Source organism: Pelodiscus sinensis, chromosome 1 (assembly GCF_049634645.1).
Source record: "Pelodiscus sinensis isolate JC-2024 chromosome 1, ASM4963464v1, whole genome shotgun sequence".
Lineage (NCBI taxonomy): Eukaryota > Metazoa > Chordata > Testudines > Trionychidae > Pelodiscus > Pelodiscus sinensis.
Window position 1 is genome coordinate 29,550,379 of NC_134711.1, and position 22,640 is coordinate 29,573,018.

A 22,640-nucleotide genomic window follows, 5' to 3' on the forward strand; every position below is an offset into this window, starting at 1 on the left:
TTCTGAGCAAGCGCACTGAGTGCTGATCTTGTCTAAAGAAGATTTGGTGTGTTTGATCAGCTGTTATTGATTCATTTCAGTAATTCTAATGCTGAATAAGAGGGTTGCTGAGTTGATTCATTTTAGAATTGGCTTCAAATGCTTACACATTTTTTCACACAGCTCTCTGTTTACTGTCTTTGAAGTAAATTTATGTGTTTAAGTGACACTTTCGGGAGAAGCTTCTTTTTGAATTGTTAACATGTTTTGTTTCATCTCCTTTTTCATAGGCTGGTCCAGGGACCATCAATATGGCATCAGGAATCCAGGATTTTAACAGAACAGAATCTGATAGATTAAATGAAATCAAAGGTCACCTAGAAATCGCCTTATTGGAAAAACACTTTTTACGTAAGTGATAAAAATGCTCTTGAATAAGGAATGTTTGAGCTTATTGAAATATGGCTTGGTGTACATGGAGAATATGGAAAACATGCTTGGCAGTGGATGGGATTTTTTGCTTTCTTTGGGTATGCTGCGAGATACCAGATATGAGGTGGTCTTTAAAAAAGTGGTAAGTTTTTGTTCTGTTTTTTTGAGTGTGTTCCTTGACCAGCCCAGGTGGATGGGACTCTGCCACACACTCCTCCAACCCCCTGCCCTGAGTACTCCATTCTACACTTACATTTCTTACAGATACTGTCATATTGCAACCCCACTCCCTACCATGGAGTTGTGATCCTGTAGTGCCTATAAGAAATGTGTTACTTTCTCCCCTGCTATTTAATAATGTAAAATGAAGATACTTTCCATCTCCATGGAGATGCAAAGACTAAATTGAGCATTTATGCAAGAACTTTAAATTTGTACAGAATGGTATATGGGAGCCACGTGCTTTTATGACCTTCAAGACTGTGTAGATCAACAGTTTGTAACCTTTAACACTGTTTCCTCTTCATGCTAATTTTTTCTATTTATAAAGTTATTAGATAGTGATTAATGCAAAGTATGGCTTTTTATATTTTGACGCAAGAGGCATGAACTCACAGATTACTGTTGAGGTCCAGTCCAGGAGATTAGTTCATGAAATCCAAGTTGTATAGATTAATTTGAAGGCCGCGCCCTGATGTAAAAAGCCCTTGTTCATGTTGTCAAAGCATCAGCCTTGCTTAAGATGCAGTGACAAAATCTTTTTTGACTAAGGTTGGGTAGCAGCCAATTAAGGATACAAAAGGGAATAGGTTAGTAAATTGCAGTGGCACTAATGAAGAGCTCAGCAAAATATTGCATCTTAAAATGCATTTCTGACCTGATGAGAATAATGTGGCTCCTGATTTACTGTACCAGACCAGAGATTACTTTTCCTTTTTCCTCTCCATTCCTTTCCCCCCTTGTTCTCGGTAGAATAAATAAATGCTAATTCTTATGGAATCAGGCTAGTTAATGCTACCATGCTAACAGCAATGTTTCGTTATCTCCAGAGGGATGAACAGAAGAACATTATGGGCATGTGAGGTCTGCTCACGTTATCCTTGGAGGATAGGTTTCAAAATGGATGACAAGAGTTGGACTATCAAAAGTAAAATATAGGAAACAGTAAAAGGAGGCTTGTCATGCAACTACCTGCAAAATGCATCTTTAATAAAAAGAGGGAAATTCATATTTTGAAAAGTAAGATAAATATTCACAATCCTAAGGAAGGGTAGAAGAGAGAACAGCAAAATAGAGACAATGGATTTCAGGAAGGCAGATTTTGGTAAGCACAGAGAGCTGATAAGTAAAGTCAAATGGGAGTCAAGACTGAGGGGAAAAACAACTGAGGAGAGTTGGCAGTTTTTCAAAGTGACATTATTAAGGGTCCAAAACAAGCTATTCTGCTGTGTCGGAAAGATAGAAAATATGGCAAAAGGCTGCCTTGGCTTAACCACGAGATCTTGCATGATCTAAAAATAAAAAAGGAGTCATATTAAAAAATGGAAAGTAGGACAAATTACAAAGGATGAATATAGGCAAACAACACAGGAATGCAGGGGCAAGATTAGAAAGGCAAAGGCACAAAATGAGCTCAGACTAGCTATGGGAATAAAGGGAAACAAGAAAACTTTTTATAAATACATTAGAAGCAAGAGGAAGACCAGGGACAGGGTAAGCCCACTGCTCAGTGAGGAGGGAGAAACAGTAACAGGAAACTTGAAAATGGCAGAGATGCTAAATGACTTCTTTGTTTCGATCTTCACTGAGAAGTCTGAAGAAGGAACGCCTGACATAATGAATGCTAGTGGGATAGGGGTAGGTTTAGAAGACAAAATAAAAAAAGAACAAGTTAAAAATCACCTAGAAAAGTTAGATGCCAGCAAATCACCAGGGCCTGATGAGATGCATCCTAGAATACTCAAGAAGCTGATAGGTAGAGGCTCAGATACCTCCTCTATCATCTCTGGAAAATCATGGGAGACATGAGAGATTCCAGAAGACTGGAAAAGGGGCAAATATAGTGCTCATTTATAAATAGGGAAATAAGAACAATCCAGGAAACTACAGACCGGTTAGTTTAACTTATGTGCCAGGAAGATAATGGAGCAGGTAATTAAGGAAATCATCTGTAAACATTTGGAAGGTGGCAAGATGATAGGGAACAGCCAGCATGGATTTGTAAAGAACAAATCATGTCAAACCATCTGATAGCTTTCTTTGATAGAATAACTAGTCTTGTGGATAAGGGAGAAACGGTGGATGTGGTATACCTAGACTTTAGTAAGGCATTTGATACGGTCTCGCATGATATTCTTATCAATAAACTAGGCAAATACAACTTAGATGGGGCTACTATAAGGTGGGTGCATAACTGGCTGGATAACCGTACTCAGAGAGTAGTTATTAATGGTTCACAATCCTGCTGGAAAGGTATAATAAGTGGGGTTCCTCAGGGGTCTGTTTTGGGACCGGCTCTGTTCAATATCTTCATCAACGATTTTGATATTGGCATAGGAAGTATGCTTATTAAGTTTGCAGATGATACCAAGCTGGGAGGGGTTGTGACTAATCTGGAGGATAGGGTCATAATTCAAAATGATCTGGACAAATTGGAGAAATGATCTGAGGTAAACAGGATGAAGTTTAATAAAGACAAATGCAAAGTGCTCCACTTAGGAAGGAACAATCAGTTTCACACTTACAGAATGGGAAGCGACTGTTTTGGAAGGAGGATGGCAGAAAGGGATCTAGGGGTTATAGTGGACCACAAGCTGAATATGAGTCAGCAGTGTGATGCTGTTGCAAAAAAAGCAAACATGATTCTGGGATGCATTAACAGGTGTGTTGTGAACAAGACACGAGAAGTCATTCTTCTGCTCTACTCTGTGCTGGTTAGGCCTCAGTTGGAGTATTGTATCCAGTTCTGGGCACCGCATTTCAAGAAAGATGTGGAGAAATTGGAGAGGGTCCAGAGAAGAGCAACAAGAATGATTAAAGGTTTAGAGAACATGACCTATGAAGGAAGGCTGAAAGAATTAGTAATAGAAATGTAGCCGTGTTAGTCTGGTGTAGCTTAAGCAAAATACAGGACTATGTAGCACTTTAAAGACTAACAAGATGGTTTATTAGGTGATGAGCTTTCGTGGGCCAGACCCACTTCCTCAGATCAAGTAGTGGAAGAAAATAGTCACAACCATATATACCAAAGGATACAATTAAAAAAAAAAATGAACACATATGAAAAGGACAAATCACATTTCAGAACAGGAGGAGGATGCGGGGGGGTGGGGAAGGAAGGAAGGTAAGTGCCTGTGAATTCAGCATAACTCCGTGGGGCAGCATAACTCCGTGGGGCCCCCCTTTGCCACAGTGCATGCGCCGTGATGCCATGCGCGGTGGCGCCACGGCGCATGCGCGGGGTTTTTTTAAGCGCGGGTCCGGGGCGGCCGCCCTGTTTGCCCTGCCCTATATCCGCTCCTGCTCACAGCAATCTAGAAGTCACAAACATAGGAAAAAAAGCCAAGTTGTGAGAGATTTTTGGAGCATCTTTACAGATATCAAAGAAGCACTGATATCCATTTTTTGATAAAGTTTTCTTCTACCGGTTGAACCTCTCTGGTCGGGCACCCTCCTGACTGGTGCTGAACCAGAGAATTTGCTAGACCACAGTAGGTCAATATTGTCTAGCAGCATTACCAACACCTCCACTACTTATTTCTTTGAAGAAATTTAGGAGTAAATTAGATCTAGGACTAGTAGCTGTAAACAAACTTTATGGGACAACGGGAGACTTGGCCACACTGATCATAAGTTCAAAGGGTGACAGTTGGCACACACACTGATAGTTTCATGGGGCTTCCTTTTTATTCATGAAATATCCTACTAATCCTCCGCCTTTCCTTGTCACTATTAACTGACTAGTGCTTTGTAGACTTCATCGGGGAAAGGAGGAATGAGATGTAATGGAAAACTGCCTTTTGTTTACACATAAACAACTGTTAGCATACACAGGACATACCGCTGAAAAGAGAATACATTTATCTTACTTTTCAAAATCAGAATTTCCTTCTTTATGCAAGATGCATTTTGCAGATAGTTGCACGACAAGCCTCCTTTTACTGTTTCCTATATTTTACTTTTGATAGTCCAACTCTTGTCATCCATTTTGAAACCTATCCTCCAAGGATAAACTGAACAGACCTCACATGCCCATAATGTTCTTCTGTTCATCCCTCTGGAGATAACGAAACATTGCTGCTAGCATGGTAGCATTAACTAAAATCATACTGGACCATGGATGTTGCTGGACCAGAAAGTGCCAGACTAGAAAGTTTCAACCTATAGTTAGCACCAGTGATGGTTTCTTTCAAAATCCTTTTTTGTTTTCTGGCTGATGCTAGGAGGAAAAAGCAGGCTTAATGCAAATGCAGTTTCTTGGTTTCTTTATGGTTTTTATTTGTGACCTAGAGTCTAAAACTAATAGAGATACTTTTTCGATTTGGAAGATTAAATGCAGAAAAGACAGGGTATGTGGAGGGAATGAAACAATGGACAGGATGGTGGAAGTCTAAGTTGGGCCAACTAAGTGTCTCACATGAGTTCAGGGGTGTCTGTGTTACTCAGCACTTGTTCCAGGCCAGTTTCTTGTTCAATTGTTCTTAAATAGAAATACATAATTTGGAGACATGTATAAATTAGTGCATTTATAATTAATACACTTACTATGGTTTGCTAATAAATCCTATTTGGATGCTTAAGCATTTGTTTTCTTTAAGGGTATATGTTACCCCTAAAAATCTGACATATATTTGCTACATTTTAACAAAGCTCCAACTATGGCATCACAATATGATACTAAACTAATACTGCTGTGCCATTTATCTGTATTAGGAAAGAGTCAGAAGCAGCTTCGGGACTCGTACTATATTTTCTCACATGTTTGTTTAAAAAGTCTCAGGGGGTAGCCGTATTAGTCTGTAACTTCAAAAACAACAAGTAGTCCTGTGGCACTTTTGAGACTAATAAAAATATTTGTAGCAGTGCTTCCCAACTTTTTTGAGCATACAGACCCTTTTTCAATCTATTAAAATTTCATGGACCCTACTCTTTGGGAGAGGGAAAATAACCAAGAAGAGAAAAAGAAAAGAGAAGTGGGCCCAATCCTTGTTTTTAAATTTTCCATGGACCACCAGCGGTCTACAGCCCACAGATTGGGGACCATTGCCACATAATATTATGAGCTCAGCTAAAGTAAAAACTTAAACAACAAATAGTCTGGTAGCACTTTAAAGACTAACAAAATATGTAGATAGTATCATGAGCTTTCGTGGACACAGCCCACTTCTTCAGATGACCCGAGTGTCGGATGTCCAGAATCAAAACACTCCAGTCATTTAAGAAGTGGGCTGTGCCCACGAAAGCTCATGATACTATATACGTATTTTGTTAGTCTTTAAAGTGCTACCAGACTATTAGTTTATAACAGGAAAATCTTAAACAACAATCTCAGCTCCGCCCTGAAGCTTTTCATCTAAAGTAGTGGGTTTTGCCCACAAAAGCTAATCATAATTATTATTAATAAATAATAATTTAGCTTTCGTGGGCAAAACCCACTACAGGCAGTCCCCGACTTACGTGGATCCGACTTACGTCGGATCCCTAGATACGAACGGGGTGAGGCAACTCCCGCACATGCGCAGCAGCATTCCCGGGGCTCGCTCACCTGGGTCCTAGGATCCTCCTCCTCCTCGGGCCGGCTCCGACTGGGGTCCCGCAGAGCTGGCGGGCAGAGGAAAAGTGCCTCCCCATGCCCGCTGCCCCCTCCCACCCCCCTGCCAGCAACAGGCTGCCCCCTCCCCTGAGCAACAGGCTGCCGAACAGACAAAAGCAGCCTCTCTGCCCCTCCTCCCCTCTATACATGCCGGGCTCCCGGAGCGCAGCAGTGTCCCTGGGGCTCGCTCACCTGGGTCCTAGAATCCACCTCCTCCTCCTCTTCGGCCGGCTCCAACTGGCCTCTGCCTGCAGCAGCTGGCCACAGGGACAGGGATCCCGCAGAGCTGCTGGGCAGAGGAAAAGTGCCTCCCCACGCCCGCTGCCCGCCCCCCCCGCGGCCTCGCATCCTGCACGCCTCCCCCCTCCCCCCCTGCCAGCAACAGGCTGCCCCCTCCCCTGAGCAACAGGCTGCCGAACAGCAGACAAAAGCAGCCTCTCCGCCCCTCCTCCCCCTATACATGCTGGGCTCCCTGGGCAAACAAAGACTCCACCAAAACAAACAAAGTGCTGGCCTCATTGTGTTAGCAAAAAAAGGACCCTCCTCCTAGAACCCTGGGTGGTGTGTGGAAATAAAGCTATTAGCTCAAAGCATGGTGCAGAGCTGTTTGGTATTTGATGAGTTACTCCTTTAGTCCTGAGTTTGTCACAGGGACAGAAATAGATGTGAAATCTTCTGAACAGGGGAACAGACAGCAAAACAAACATTAGAGGGGAGTTAACCTTTCCCTATGCTATCCAAAACTAAAAAAAATGTTTGGCTAGAGTTTCCCCTACAATATGTACCAGTTCCGACTTACATACAAATTCAACTTAAGAACAAACCTACAGTCCCTATCTTGTACGTAACCCGGGGACTGCCTGTACTTCAGATGAGCTCATGATACTATACAGCCGCTACCCGAGTTGTGAACAGTCGAATTACGACTGTTCGCACTTATGACCAGAGCTCCCATGGAGCAGTCGTAAAGGCGGTACTTGAGTTACGAATGCGGCCCGCGCTTACGAACAGCGGTGTCTGAGTTACGAACAGTTTGATTACGGACCAAGTGTTGGTCCGTAACTTGTTTGTAACTCGGAGAGTGGCTGTATATATTTTTGTCTCTAAGGTGCCATAGGACTATTCGTTATATCTAGTTAAGACATTCTTCTGTCTTGCTAGTCAGAAGGTCAGTTAGCCTTTGAAATGTCACTAAATCTGAATTTTAATAACTACTTCCTCAATGCAACGTAAATTCAAGGCAAAGATAATCTCGAGAATTGAGTAATGGTAAGGAACAAGAATGGCAAGGAACACTTTTAGATCCCAAGTTAAGCTCATTGCATAAGGAGACAGTTCCTATTTATTGATTGATATATCAGGTTTCTATACAAGATGTATACAATAAAGCATAGAAATATTCCTTTGGATAGTAAATGTTTTTATTCATTGCCACTAGAACCTAGATGCTAAAGTTTTGGATCTCTTGAAATGTGGCTTTCAGTTACTGTTTTTAATGTTAATGGCACAAGATTGCCTGCAGTTTTGGTAAGCTGAATGGCATGCTTAACAAAGAGATGAAAGCCAAATGGCGTGTGCCTGCCTATAGTTGTTTTTCCTTAATTTAGCAAATGTCCTGAAATTAATCTTGAAGACTAAAGTGTTAAGAGATTTTTGTAAAAGCTGTGAAAATGTATTTAAATTATTAGCTTGGCCAGATAATATTTTGTTATAAGATCTAGGCATCAGCTGGGCTGAGGGCAAAACTGTCTCCCTTTTTGTGTAGGAGATATGAATATATTGCATACATGTTAAGACAAAGCTGAATTTCTCTTTATGATAAAAGGAAATATATGATACATTTTTCAACTAAGAATCTGAAAGGCATAGTAACTGCTGGCTTATATAGGAACTCTGTGGATTAAAAGGATAGAGACTCTTTCCTGTGGCTGAAAAGACTACACAAAGGAAAACTGGCAATGTATCAGATTGGGTGGGTAGTCTTATAGGGGGTACTGTAAGGATTGGTGAACAAGCTGTTCTAAATGTGTAAATCCATATGACCTTAAAGGTTCAATAAACGGCATGTTAATGAGATTGTAGTTGTTTCTGAAGTTAGAATTATGAATCCTCTTGAAGATAAAAAATAATACAGAAGGTCCAAGAGATCAGAAAAATGGAAAATGCATAACAAAATGAGATTTTTTTTGAAAGAGGCCAATATAGGAGAGAGATGTTTCAGTTGATTGTATATTGTGAGGAAGAAACTTGGGGAGCAGTAATGATGGAGAGACCAAGATAAAGAAAAATTCACCATGCATTAAATGTGATCAGCAAAACATTTTTTAATTGTATGTGCAGATATTACCTAAAACAACAGGAGAATAACTGCCTCTCTATACAGCTTTGGTCTGACCATACTAGGAATATTGTGCCCACTCGTGAGAACCACACTTAAAAAAGTGACAAACTGAAGAAAGTTCAGAAAAGATCAATAATAAATTCAGTAAACTTGATATTACAAGGAAAGCTTAACAATGAAAGAAGTAGAGTTTGGTACAATGATTTAATAGAGAAACAATCTACAAATAATTTGAGGATGTGCAGAGAAGGGCTAAGTGACTAGCTGGCTACCTGATAAGTCTAGGCAGCAAGAGGCTAGGTATCAGAGGCATTGGGGGTGGAGAGCAGGAACCGGTGCTGGGGGGAACCGGCTTTGGTTTCCCTAGCATCATTTCTGAGGGGGGAAGGAGCAGGGCAGAGGCACAGTGCGGGATCCAATGTTCCAGCTTCAGTTCCAGCTCATGCCAGGTCCCCAGCCACTGCGCCTCTGCTTTTTAAATGTAGTAAGAACTGCCTACATGGCAGTTGTCAGCTGACGGTCAGGGCAGTGAGTCCCTTATGACCGGCTGAAGTTCTTTTAAATTGTGCTTGGTTCTGTTACAGCAACTGAAGGAGTCAGGTTAAAGCTTAAACAGTTACTATTTATTGTTACAGGGTAAACTTAGTTGTTAAATGCTACTACTGTGTTACAGATAACACAGACACTACAAAGGACAGGACAGAAATTACACTAATAAGTCACTTACAGGTACCATGAAACCCTTTGGTTCTCTGAGCTCTTATTAAATGCATGCAAAATAGACACATAGCAGGTATATATTCTCACCCCTGTGTTCCAGACTTGGCGTGGCCAGCGTCTTTCTCTCAATCCCTTGGGAAGAAGTAGGGCGAGGTTGGGCGTCCCACAGACCTCGGGAGACAATCAATACCTGCCAGCAGGTATAGATGATTGGAGCTCAAATGGGGTGGGCTACTCAACCCCTTTTATATCCCTTGGGTCATGTAGGCTTCTTCCTGGTTTCAAGTGGCCAATTAGGAAAAATGGCTTTGAACACCAAGTTTCCCACGAAGGGTGCAAAGCATAATTTACACCTGGGAAAAATGCAGACAATGGGCACCTCTGGTATGTGATGGGTGAAGATTCCTCTCCTGGGACAGTGCAGGTGTGTCAATTACTGGTACTAGCCATCAGGGCGACGGGAGGTCCCGGGTCGTCAGCTAGCCCATTTACTGTCTGGTTTCTGTTTATGGTAGAGTCAGGGACAGGCAGCACACCTGTGTTCCCAGGGCATCAAAGGCTGACTGCCTTTCTCTTGCTCTCTGGGGGGGAGGGGGAGGAAACAAGATGGGGTTTGTGGAAAAACAAGATGGGGTTTGTGTCTGGCTACAGCAGTACATTTCAACGTCAGAGCCACAGAGTGTGTGTGTGGGGGGGGCGGGGGTAGTAAGCCCCCCCCTTACTGACTAATCGATATGTAATTGCTACTTAATATCAGTAGTGCAAAGTGAGGATATGAAGGAATAGTTTAGGGTGGTACACAAGACTGTAGTTAGTCATAGGAGTAGGAAATTGAGAGGCAGCTAAACTTTAGGTGAACAGTGAAAGGCTGTGAAGTATTTTACTTGGTTCTTTTGAATTTAAAAGCCTTATTTTATCTACTGTGACACTGTCAGTATAATTATTTCAACAGATTTGCTTATGACTCCATCTCCCATCAGATGTCCAGATGTAATCCTTAGCTTTGATGCCCTGATTATCATGAATATCGAGCCCCAGAAAATGAGTTGCATTCTTAGATGTTTCGTTTTGGTATCTTATATATACCTTACAGAATCCACATCACTCCCACATCATGGCTGTGGCTTTACATTTTCTCTAAGTGTCTGGCTTATATGGATTGATTTAAATCAGCAAGCAGGAAATCTTGATTTAAGTAGTAGACTTTGTGTATTGCTTTTGTACTTAGCAGCGAGGAGTTATAAAAGTTTAAAAAAAAACTTTTATTAGTTATTTTCCTAAAGGAATATCGGATCTCACTTGTCGGTAACCATTAAAATGTTCTGATTTTGCTGCACATTTTAAATGATTTAGCTGAATTTACATTTTTTTCAGATCGTTACATTTTTATGTTAGACAATGTTGAATGCTATATTACTTGATGATTAGCTTTGTGCTTGTGATTTAGGTCAAGCTCTACCTGTGAGATTGTGGTTTGATAGTGACTTTTGCTGCGAATCAGTATTGGAAATGGAACTCTGGTCTCCTAATTTCTGTTCTAATTCATAGGCAAATCTCGCACTTAATAAGGGCCCAGAATCACCCCCTGAATCACCTTCAGAATGGAACTCTGCATGTCTCCTGGAACTATAGGTTGTACCTCCAAAAACCAGCACGCTCTGGTCCGGCAATATTCCTCATCTGGCAGGATCAGAGATGTTCCGGGACTAGAGAGCACAGGAGCCTAAGAATGGGAGGGGCAACAAGGTCGGCAGCCCCCTGGAGGGTGGGGTCAGCAGCCCTGTCACAGGAGTTGGAGCCTATGTTGCCCAGGGAGCTGGCAGCAGCTCAGCAAGCAGCCAAGTAGGGGATGACAAGGCAGACTAGCATCAGGTGATGGGGTTTGGGGCCAGTGGCAGGAGACTGTCCCTGGCCTGGCAGAATCTCTTGTTCAGGACCGGTCAGGTCCCGATGGTGCTGGAACAGGGAAGTCAAACCTGCACTGTCAAATCTTTGTAAAAGGCTCAGTCATGGAGATCCCACTTATGACCCACTTATGTGCTGAAATACCACTGAGGCCAACCTCCTGCCTTCCTGAACCTTTACTCTGTCTTGCTGAACCAGGTGCTATGGCTTCCTCCAGTACTGACACAGAGATGGGGATCACAGTGCTTAGCAGAGTATTACAGACACTGAGATTCGCTCAGCTCTGGGAAAACTCAATTAAGGGACTTTCTTCAGCTCCCCAGTTGCATAGCCCCAATGGGACATGAACTGCAGATAAATCCAGCACAATTTTCAATGTCCTGGATGGTTTCTAAAAGATAGTTGCCTGCTTATGGGCAGCAGTGCTTCCACCTGCCTAGAATCTCCTAAGCCGTGCATGCTGTGATCCCACCTTCAGCAAGCCCTCTTGGTCAGGCTTGTTCCTAAAAGGATAGCCTTCAGCTATCTTGCTCAATTCCTGTGCAGGAGAATTCCCTCCTGGCTGGAAGTGGGGCATATAAACCTTTTATTATCTTGGTCCTCTTTTTGGTGTAGGCTTCCTTTCATAACTTGTCAAATATTGTAATATAAGCTGCAAATCTCTTTTACATGCTACTCCATAACCCAGGTTTATCTATCCTGCTGCCTCCACCATGGCATGTTCAATTTTTTCCAGTTAAATGAAACTTGGTAGTTTTCAGATCTTTCCTAATGTCTTGTATGTTTGTGTTATAGTGGAGATAGTTTGCAAGTATTTGCCTTATTGCAAGAGCTTCCATCTGTTTTCTGGTTTTAAAATAGTTTGAAAAGATCAGCAGTCCTCAGAGAACCCAAAAGTGCATTAAAATGCTGCAATGTATTTTCAAACTATAAATGTGTGAAATGCACAGAATGGGTTAAGATGAGGCTTCCATTTGTGTAAAATAAGGGAAGGGCTGTGATATCAGAGGTGATCTAAGATGTATTTTATTCTGGACCGTGATATGAATGGGGAGCCAGTGGAATTCATTTGATAATGGGAGTGATGTAGTCTTGCTTCGTTGTATCTGTACCCAGTGAAGAAAACAGGGGATAGTGCTTGCAAGTGAAAAGGGGAAAGCCTAGAGCAGTGTTTCTCAAACTGTGCTCCGCAGAGTACACATCTACAACTAAACTTTCACCCTGAAATACGTACATGGAATTGGGTAAAAGCTGAGTTGTTTTTCTCTGAGGCTTTTTAAAAAAAAAGATTGGTTTAAAAATGATCATGTCTTTAGGGGTATCTGTTTTATGATTTCTTGAGTGTGAACATGTATTCTTCTGAGTTAAATGGGTCTACTCACATGAATAAAGTCTATTATGTGAGCACTTTTTGTAGAATTGGAGCTTGTGTGAAATATAAAATTGTTTGACTGTCCAGAAGTGAATGAAATCTAATCCTATTTCTTTTATTTCTTGTTTCCCTTCAGTTCCTATGATATATTGCTCTAGTGCTGGCTGTGTTGTGTGTGCTGATGTTGAAGTTAAATTATCCAAAAATCTGGTCACAAAAGATGCTTTGTCAGCACTTCAATAAGAAGCATTTTAGTAATCACCACTTTGCTGTCAGCTCACTGAAAAGTGCTGTGGTGGTGCTGGTTGGAGAAATAGGCTTGTTCAAGATTCATTATTCTGTGTCAACTGGGAAGTCCCGTGATAATCTGTGTCCAAAAGCAGAAGTTACTTTGTCTAAACTTTAGACTGTTCTAGAAAATATGCACTTATTCAATTGCCAGTGGATAGAGCGAGTGTGCTTTTCATACAGCTTTGGCTTGTAGTTAGGGAGCGTTGTTCCCCAACTTCTAGATCATGGGTTCCCAAACTGGGGGGTGTGCGTGAAGCAACCCAGCCCCACACATCCACGTCAATACCACGCATGCATACTTCGAAGTAGGAATAAGAGATCCTCCGGAAAAGGGCTTTTTTCCGGAGGATCGGGCCGGATCGGGGCCAGTGTAGACGCTCTTTTCCGGCGTTTCTAAAAGCCGGAAAAAAGCGGCGGACATTTTTATTTAAATGCCGCGGGGGATATTTAAATCCCCCGCGGATTTCCCTATTACGATCTGAAAAATTAGCATGCCCCTTCCGGAAAAGGGGCAATGTAGATGTAGCCTGGCTGTCTAACTTCCTTTCCTATTATTCATGGTCACATTTCAGAGGCAATCTGAATGAGGTAAAGAGCACTTCCTTTTCTCTCATTATGAACAAGTTTGACTAGCTGTGAGGACTTTGTATTTTGAGAAGAATGGTTCAGAATAACAAAGAATATTGTACAGAGAGAGGTTATCGCATGCAGGACTCCCTTCAGAAGTGGCAAAAGGAGGAGGTAACCTGCCACTTTAAATAGTAATAATCATGCTTGTCTGTGGAAAAACCACACTCAAGTTCTTCAGGCAATTCTCCTCCTTCCACCTGTTTCTGTTTCGTCCGCTTTCTGTGCACTGCACAAGTAACAAATTTTGACTGCAGTGGCAAGGTATGATGGTACTTTTTTCCAGGTAGGGATGTTTGTATCTAAGCACATATTGTTTGAGATTTTTCACATTTGCCACTATTTAACTTGTATTATGTATGAAATTCTTTCTTCTGTTGAGGTTTTATAACAATTAAATCATGATATAGGACAGTGTTTCTCAACCAGTGGTACAAGTAGGTTTAAAACGAATAAAAGAAAGTTCTTCTTCACACAGTGTGTAGTCAACCTGTGGAACTCCTTGCCAGAGGAGGCTGTGAAGGCTAGGACTATAATAGAGTTTAAAGAGACGCTAGATAATTTCATGGAGATTAGATCCATAAAAGGCTATTAGCCAGGGGATAAAATGGTGTCCCTGGCCTCTGTTTGTCAGAAGCTGGAGAGGGATGGCAGGAGACAAATCGCTAGATCATTGTCTTCGGTCCACCCTCTCTGGGGCATCTGGTGCTGGCCACTGTTGGCAGACAGGATACTGGGCTAGATGGACCTTTGGTCTGACCCAGTATGGCTGTTCTTATGTTAAGTACCCTTAGGGGTACTTGTGAGAAGTCTGGGGGGGTATGTCAACACAACTGAAATTTGGAGAGAACTGAATTTTTGTTTTAAGTTTTACAGCGCTTTATTACTTTTGTCCTTTTTACACCCAAAAATTTCATCACCCACCCAGCTACTATTAAGTTGATTAAACAAATGTGTTGCAATGGTAGAAAACAATTGTGTGTGTCTGAAAACTGTAGGTACTGGGGGTACTTATAATTTTTTTAAAATGGAATTCTTACTTTTTTTTTTTAAAAAAAGGGGTACATATATATAGTTGAGAAACACTGATATAGGATATGATGACCAACATCTTTTGGCTCTGCAGTGCTTGAAGAGACAAGTTGGGTGAGGCAGTATGTTTTATTGGATCAGCATCTGTTGATGAGAGAGACAAGCTTTCAGATTTATATGTCCCTCTTCTTAAGATGTGGGTTTCCATTCAGATGGCAAAATCCAGTATCTTCCATCGTTGCATATCTGCAGTGCTTGACACAGTTTGTTGAACTGCCTTCTTAAACACATGTGATATTTGAAGTTAAAGTATGTTGTCAATTAGAAATTAATACAAATAGGATTATGTTTTGAAAGCAGGATGCTACTCATGACAGTTAATAGAACGAACTAACTCTGAGAATTTCCTGTACAATATATTTTCAGTTATTGTAGGAAATAGGGGTGAATCTGACTCATGTTACTTTGACTGTACCCTGAAAACTGACTTTTGATTGAAAAATGAATACGAATACATTTTATACAGACCAGTGCGGTTTGACGTATTTGAATGATAAAAGGATTAAGGGGAGAGGCCCGTAGTGAGAAAAGACTTTGTGTTAATTCTGTTTTTCCTTGAAACTCTCACAGAAGTAAGAGTAGGGAAACTCTTGCAGATACCAATGTATTGGAAATTGCAACTGTTTTTTATAGTATTCATCATATATGCAACGCTGTAGTGTCACCTTTGTTCTGAGATATGAATCACTGCAGCTATCACGATAGTATAAGCAGGAAGAGAATGGTGCATGCAGCATTTAGTCTGCTGTAAGTATACACACACAAACATCTAGGACAAGTTCCATATTCACTCATCTGGATATCTGTTGATACAGAGGCAGCGGGGCGGGGGCGGGCAGGCAATGTAAATACAAATTTAAGATAACTTTGTTTCTGGATATATAAACAACACAAAAACCTCCCCAAAACCAACAACTTTGGTGAAAGCCAGAAAGTTTCTATCCCAAGCATAGGCGCTGACTCTGTGGGTGCTCTGGGGCTAGAGCACTTACGGAGAAAATATTGGGTGCTCAGCAAAAACAGACAGCGCTGCAGATCATCTTTTCTTCCTCTTCCCAGCGCCTCCCACCACCATAATCAGCTTTTCAGCAGTGCTCAGGAGTAAAGATATAAACATGTAGACGACTACACAATTAACCGATAAGCCTGGGCTTATTGGTTAATTCTGTCGACTGCATGCATTCCCCTCCTCCTCCCCACTGCCTCTGTATCAACACCCTAATGACGTCAAAAGCTAAGTACAGTATTGGGCTCTTGCAGCCCACTTTTAGTCTCATTTAGCACTGACACTCTAGTTGACAACATTTTTTTCTTCTTCTCCCCTCTCCATCCCCTTTTTTTTCTGCTTTTTATTTGTACCTCTGGACTCCTTACTCCATTCATCTGAAGAAGTGCGTTTGGGTCCACTCATGATACATTTTTGGTTAGTCTCTAAGGTGCTGAAGGACCATGCATTGTTTAAGTTACAGATTAACACAGCTACCCCTCTGCGACTTTCCTCTGAATGTTTGAGAAATTTGATATACCCCAGTGATAGCAGGAGGGAATAGGATATTGATCTGTGTGGTTGACTTAACATGTACAGGCAGTCCCCGCACTTACGAACGGGGCTTTTCTCGCCCCGGAGCTCACGTGTGGCGGGTCGCCACCTGTGTCCTCAGGGGCGAGAGAAGCTTCACCCGGTCTCCTTGGTCTGCTGGGGTGGGGGGTGGTCCAGCAAAGCCGCTGGACCCCCCCCCCCCAGCAGACCGGGGACACATGAGCAAAGCCGCCCAGGCGGCGGGAGTCCCGCTGCCTCGGCGGCTTTGCTCGTTTGCCTGGGCGACTTTCCATAAGTGCTCTAGCGGCTTTGCTCCCCATCTCCCTGGTCTGCAGGGAGACAGGGAGCAAAGCCTTGGAGCATGCCCGCAGCGGGACAGCCCGGGCGCGCTTGGGCTGTCCCGCTGCGGGCGTGCTCCGCGGCTTTGCTCTCCATCTCCCTGGTCTGCTGGGGGGGGGAAGGGGGGTGCAGCTAGTGCCCCCCCCAGCAGACCAGGCTTTTCTTGCCTACCCCTGGGGTAGAGCAACTGGGGGCTGCCGGGTTGGTCCCACAGCGCCGCTCTGGAGATATTTAAGAACAGGTTAGATAGACATCTGTCAGGGATGGTGTAGGTGGAGCTTGGTCCTGCCTTGAGGGCGGGGGGCTGGACTCGATGACCTCTTGAGGTCCCTTCCAGTCCTATTATTCTATGATTCTATGAACCCGGCAGCACCCCAGCTGCTCTGCCCCAGGCGTCCTGATTCAGCCGCTGCTGGTCAGTTTCAGCAGCGGTTGAATCAGGACGCCTGGGGCAGAACAGCTGGGGTGCTGCTGGGTTGCTCCAGTAGCGCCGAGGAGCCGTGCTACTGGAGCAACCCAGCAGCACCCCAGCTGCTCTGCCCCAGGCGTCCCCAAGTCAGCCGCTGCTGAAACTGACCAGCGGCTGACTACAGGAAGCCCGAGGCAGAGTTGCTCTGCCCCAGGCTTCCTGGAATCAGCCGCTGATCAGTTTCAGCAGCAGCTGACTTGGGGACGCTGGTGTTTCTTAAGTTGAATCTGTATGTAAGTCAGAACTGGCATCCAGATTCAGCTGCGGTTGAAACTGATCAGTTTCAGCAGTGGCTGACGCCGGTTCCGACTTACATACAGATTCAATTTAAGAACAAACCTACAGTCCCTATCTTGTACGTAACCCGGGGAGTGCCTGTAAATGTTAGTTTATTTTTATTACTGATATTGGGGATACTGGCTTTGAGTGAAATCTGTATCAGAGCAATAGAGAGAAGACTTCCAGTTAATATGTCAAGAACTTGGTCAGCCAGATGCTGACACTCTGCAAGCAATACTGTATGACCAATCCTCTTGGAAAACTTTAAAAGTTAGCTTTAGAGGGGAAAAAAGAAAGCTGGTAGTAAATACTAAAATCATTTTATCGTGTCTGGCACTCCCTATGTTGCTGACAGATCCAGTTTCCCAGTGAGTGACTGGGATTTAGTGTATTAGTCTGTACCGATTACACAACGTGCTTGAACTGAAATAGTATTTAGGGAGTCATAGCGGATTTGCCATAATTAACACGGGCATAGAGAACTATTTCTGTCTTAAGCTTACACTGGGAAACACCAGTGTTTAACTGTCTGTGACTAGAGGATATATTTAAACTTTCCATTACCGCTTCTGTTAGGTCCCTTGCCCTCAAAGTCAATATAATATAGTGCCTGATCCTGTTCTGCTTTGATAAACATATATCTTGCCTTATAGGCTGTACTGCAGCACTGCATTGAAATTTGATGCACTATCACACACAAACATAATGTAGATTGCTTGGAGTGGCTCATGAATGAGGGTATCAACTCAGGGCAGATTGTCAAGGATTGCCAGATTGGTTGTATGTTCTATAAATAGAAATTGGCAGCCAAGTAACAAGTGTGGAACTCCACAAGCACTGTATGTAACAACTTTTTCATGGAATCTCACAGTGCCCTGGAGTATTTTGTTCCACCTTCTTACTGACCAGGCAGACCTGCCTTTATGCTGGAGGATCTCTTACACCAAAAATCACTTTATATTCAGAGTATGCCCAGTCCTGAAGGACAAGTCATAGAATAATAGATTAGGGTTGGAAGAGACCTCAGGAGGTCATCTAGTTCAGCCCTCTGCTTGAAGGAGGGTCAACCCCAACAAAATTATTCCAGCCAGGACTTTGTCAAGCTTGACTTTAAAATCCTCCAAGGATGGGGATTTCGCCACCTCCATAGCTTACCCATTCCAGTGCTTCACACCCTCCTAGGGAAATACTTTTTCATAATATTCAATTTTGACCTGCCCCACTGCAATTTTGAGATTATTGCTCATTGTTCTGTCAATTGATACCACTGAAAATATCCTGGAACTCCCCTTCAGGTAGTTGAAGGCTGCTATCCGATCCCCCCTCACTTTTCTCTTCAGATAAGCCAGTTTCCCTCAGCCTCTCCTCGTCAGTCATGAGCCCCAGCCTCCTAATCATTTTCATTGTCCTCCACTGGGCATTCTTCAATTTGTCCACATATTTTCTGTAGTGTGGGGCCCAACACTGGATGCAATATTCCAGATATAGCCTCACCAGTGCCAAATAGTGCATGGAATTCTTCTGTTTGAAGTGCTAGATTCTGCACTTGTTCTTGTTGAATTCATTAGATTTCTTTTGCCCCAATCCTCCAATTTGTCTAGGTCACTCTGAATCATATTCCTACTAACACAGGGCCCCTCCCATGCTTTATGAAAATTAGTATATGAATATGCGTATCTTGAAGATGCTTTATGCAGCACAGGCAATATAACATCACTTTTAAAGTTACTATCTGTTGAATCTGTATATACTATTTTTGTGCCCGAATCATTCTTGTATATGAAGTTAGAAATATGAATTGTGAATCTGATATTAGTTCTAAATGGGCTAATGAAGGCCATTAATATTACTTTAGAAACTTATGATCCATAAATGGTTTTATTTTTCCTGTGAACCCAAACTGTGGTTGATCCTAGAAAGACATGTGACCATATCACCTGGTACTGGAATCCATCTTGAATCTGGTACTTATCTATGGGGATGGAGAGATTGAACAAAGGGTTCCCACGTTAGAGAAAGTCTGTTTAAGGAATGGAAAACAGTTGGGTATTTGTCTTCAGCTGGCTTTTGAAATTACCTCCTCCACCTCTAAGAGTATGCACGTGAAAAGATCTGGACACGAAGAACTGTAGCAAAAGGGTGAATGCAAAGCTGCTGGATCCAGATAAGAAAAAGATCAATTCTGCCCTGAGATAAGAACAGCTGTTAGGGTAAGAATTTGCATGTAACAAGTTTCTTACTGTATTAGAATTAGCTGGCATGTTGTTTATTTTAACTTAGTAACTTACTTTGATCTGTCTGTTTTCCTTTGCTATCACTTAAATCCTGCTTAGGTATTGTCAGATCTTATAGTGATGTCCTTCCAGCGCTGAGCTGGCTCACCATATGTGTTGCTCTGCTTGGGGGCAGTAATGTCAACTCTATACCTGGTCTGGGGAAGACAAGAGGATCTGCCCCTGCATGACAGGGTGGTGCAGAGGGCAGGAAGTCAGGTATCAGTGGCTTGATCAGCCCACCAGGTGACAACCGCAAAGGGGCCCTGTGATCCAGCCCATCTACCTCCCCCCTGCATCTTAGTGTCATCCACAGACTTGCTGAAGGTGCAATCCAACCCGCCATCCAGATCACTAATGAAATCACTTATAGGGATGTTAAATTTAGATGAACTGGTTAATCAAATAGTTGATGCAATTTGAATAGACTATTTGACTAGTCAGTGAGGGAGCCTCTGCCTTTGTAGTGTAACAACAGCCTCATGGCTGCTCTCCCTGTGCTCCCTGCAGTGTTTCAAAGTGGCAGCGTCTCATGGAGCCCAGGGTTAGTGGGGGAGTCCCCAGATGACCCTGGGCTCCATGCTGTGCTGCTGCTTTGAAGCACCCTCTCCCTCCCCTCCCTGCTTGCTGCCTCTTTCTGATAGAGGCAGCAAGTGGGGGGAAGTGACTACTCGCCTAGTCATTCACATCCCGTGTCACTTACCCCTGGTTAATTGCATTGTAGTACACTCTTTCCAAAGATTGCACTTCATACCCATCCTAAGGAAAAAAAACGAACGGAAGATTTATTAATAAAAAAGGGAATGGTTAGGGTTACAAAGTTAATGCAGGTAAGCATACACACTAATGGGTTAATCTTGGGTTTCAAACTGTAACAGCAGCTGTTATGATATGCAGGTCTACCTTGTTTCTAACACTGACAATTTAAGTACATTTCCCAGACATGAAAAAGAGCTCTGTGTAATATTGAAAGTGAGTCTCTCACCAACAAAGGCTGGTTCAATGGAAGATATTATTTCTCCCACCTTGTGTGTGTCATCCTAGGACTGACAAGGCTACTACAACACTACATTCTTGGGAATACCTTGCTTATGCTTAGAACGTCTTCTAAGCAACATAGTGGTACTTCAACTTTTAAGCAACGTAATGGTACATTTCTCCTTAACAGGAATTCCTTTCTTCCAGTCTTCAAGCTGTGATTGGATGAGGGCTTGTGTACATACCCTCTTCATTGGTGTTTGGGAAAGCAATCAATAAAGTTTTGTCCACTGATGTTCCACAGTGGTTTGATTGGGATCTATAGGTCTTTTATGCCAAAGAGATGACACACTTTGTATCATCTGATAATTCATATTTAGTAATGCTTCTTGTTTGATTATGAGGTTTATAGTCTTATCAAACATTTTCATAGTTACAGAGCAAGCACTTAAATATTACCCTATAATGTGAGATACAGATATAAATATTACTACATATAGCATGTAATAGGTATTTCATAAAGTATAAATACTAACACAATCTTAAAACTCTGATACCTGTTTTAACAACACCAGTATACAAATGAGCTTGACTGACTTCCAACTATGCATTTATCAGCATTCAGTGAGGTCCATTGACCTTGAAATGTGCTGGCACCTGGTCTGCCAGTGTGTCATATACCTCTATATTTAGCAAGCTGTGTTGATACATAGATTTTCTGGCAAAAGGCACAATAGATACTACAGCAGTTCGCAATCAGCATTAAGAGAAGACTATCCTCCTTACTTTGTGTGCTTTTGTGATGAGATCTCAAATCTAGTTTGCTGCTATAATGAGTCTTCCCCATCTATAATGTGGCATTTTATTTTATTTTTATTTTATTTTATTTTATTTTATTTTCTTCAACATTGTCAAAAATTAATGGTGGCATTTCAAAATTATTGAGTCTAATAAAAAAGTGGTCTTAAAGGTAGCTGTTGTCATGAAAGGATATTTGATGATCCACACATCAGTATTTTCCTTATCTGCACAGAGCTATAGATGTCTGAATGACCTAAATGCCTTTTGTATTATTGCAACCTCTTGAAATTGAGACATTTCTTGATGCAGATAACTGTCTTGCTCTCAATCTAGATCAGACATACAGGATTTGAGGAAGGCAGTGGTGGTGAAGGAGGGATGCTTTGGAAAAAGCGAAGATCCTAAAGTTGTTTGGGAAACTCATTCCATTGCTATTGATTTCTGCAATTAGGTTCTGTTGTACTACATGCTTATCTAGCCTAAAGATAATTGTACTCAGATCTTATGACACAAACTTGTTCAGCTGGGTCAGCTCACAGTACTTATAGGGCAGAGGTGACTTCCCTTCATTGTGTTAATGACCTTCTAAAATTTGTATTTATACAGCACTTAAGGCTTTTTAATAGAGTGAGACATGACTCTCTGACGAAGATTGCTGGGTGCTTTTGTACAATCACTTGTGGTGGTGCTAAAACTGTACATTGCAATTACTGAAGAATTATGCTGGTAGGTTGGTCCAGTACAACAAGCAGGTGGGAGTGTGTCTTTGGTCCAGAGGGAAAGAAGTAACTATGACAGCGGTAGACAAACCGGTAGACCAACTTTTTGTCCTGAGGGCCACATCTGAGTAGGCAAATGCATTTATGACCCGCCATACTACTGGGCCCAACTTCCTCCCACTGGCAGATTAGCCACTGGACAAATGGGCATGCCTTGGGGCCCCAGCCATTTGGAGATGTCCAGAAAAATTAGTGCCCCCATTAATGTTCCCTGTAGCCTGTGCACTTGTGCGGCTACTCATAAGAAACTCAAATGCTGTTCAGGCGATTAGCAGAGTGCCCAAAGCTAGGTTTTTATTTTTGTTGGTGGTGCACATTCACACATGCTTTGGTGCACATAAAAATATTTATTCTGCACATGGATGGAAAAGATTAGAGAGCACGTTATGCCCCCTTCCCCCATCCGATTTTCCAGCTAGTGAGCAGGGTTGGAGTGGGGCAAGCCTTTGACTGCATTTCTTGATGGGAGCTCAAGGGCTTTATGAAAAGGTCCAGTGGGAGAGATGCAGCCTGTGGACCACAGTTTGCCCATCCCTGAACTGTGCTTTATGGCAGCGGTTTCCTGGGTTGCGGAACTCGGGTTGCTGGGCCACCGTGGCTCTGGGGGCCGG

At 42.5% G+C, this 22,640-nt stretch overlaps 1 protein-coding gene across 5 annotated transcripts in view; it reads left to right on the forward strand.

Moving 5' to 3' along the window:
• Window positions 1-22,640, forward strand: part of GRAMD4 (GRAM domain containing 4) — a 125,373-nt gene that overhangs the window by 58,403 nt on the left and 44,330 nt on the right. For all 5 annotated transcript variants that reach the window (XM_075927714.1, XM_075927735.1, XM_075927721.1 and 2 more), the window contains exon 3: window positions 270-390. In XM_075927714.1, coding sequence (XP_075783829.1) covers window positions 270-390 — 121 coding nt within the window. The remainder of the gene's footprint in view (window positions 1-269; window positions 391-22,640) is intronic.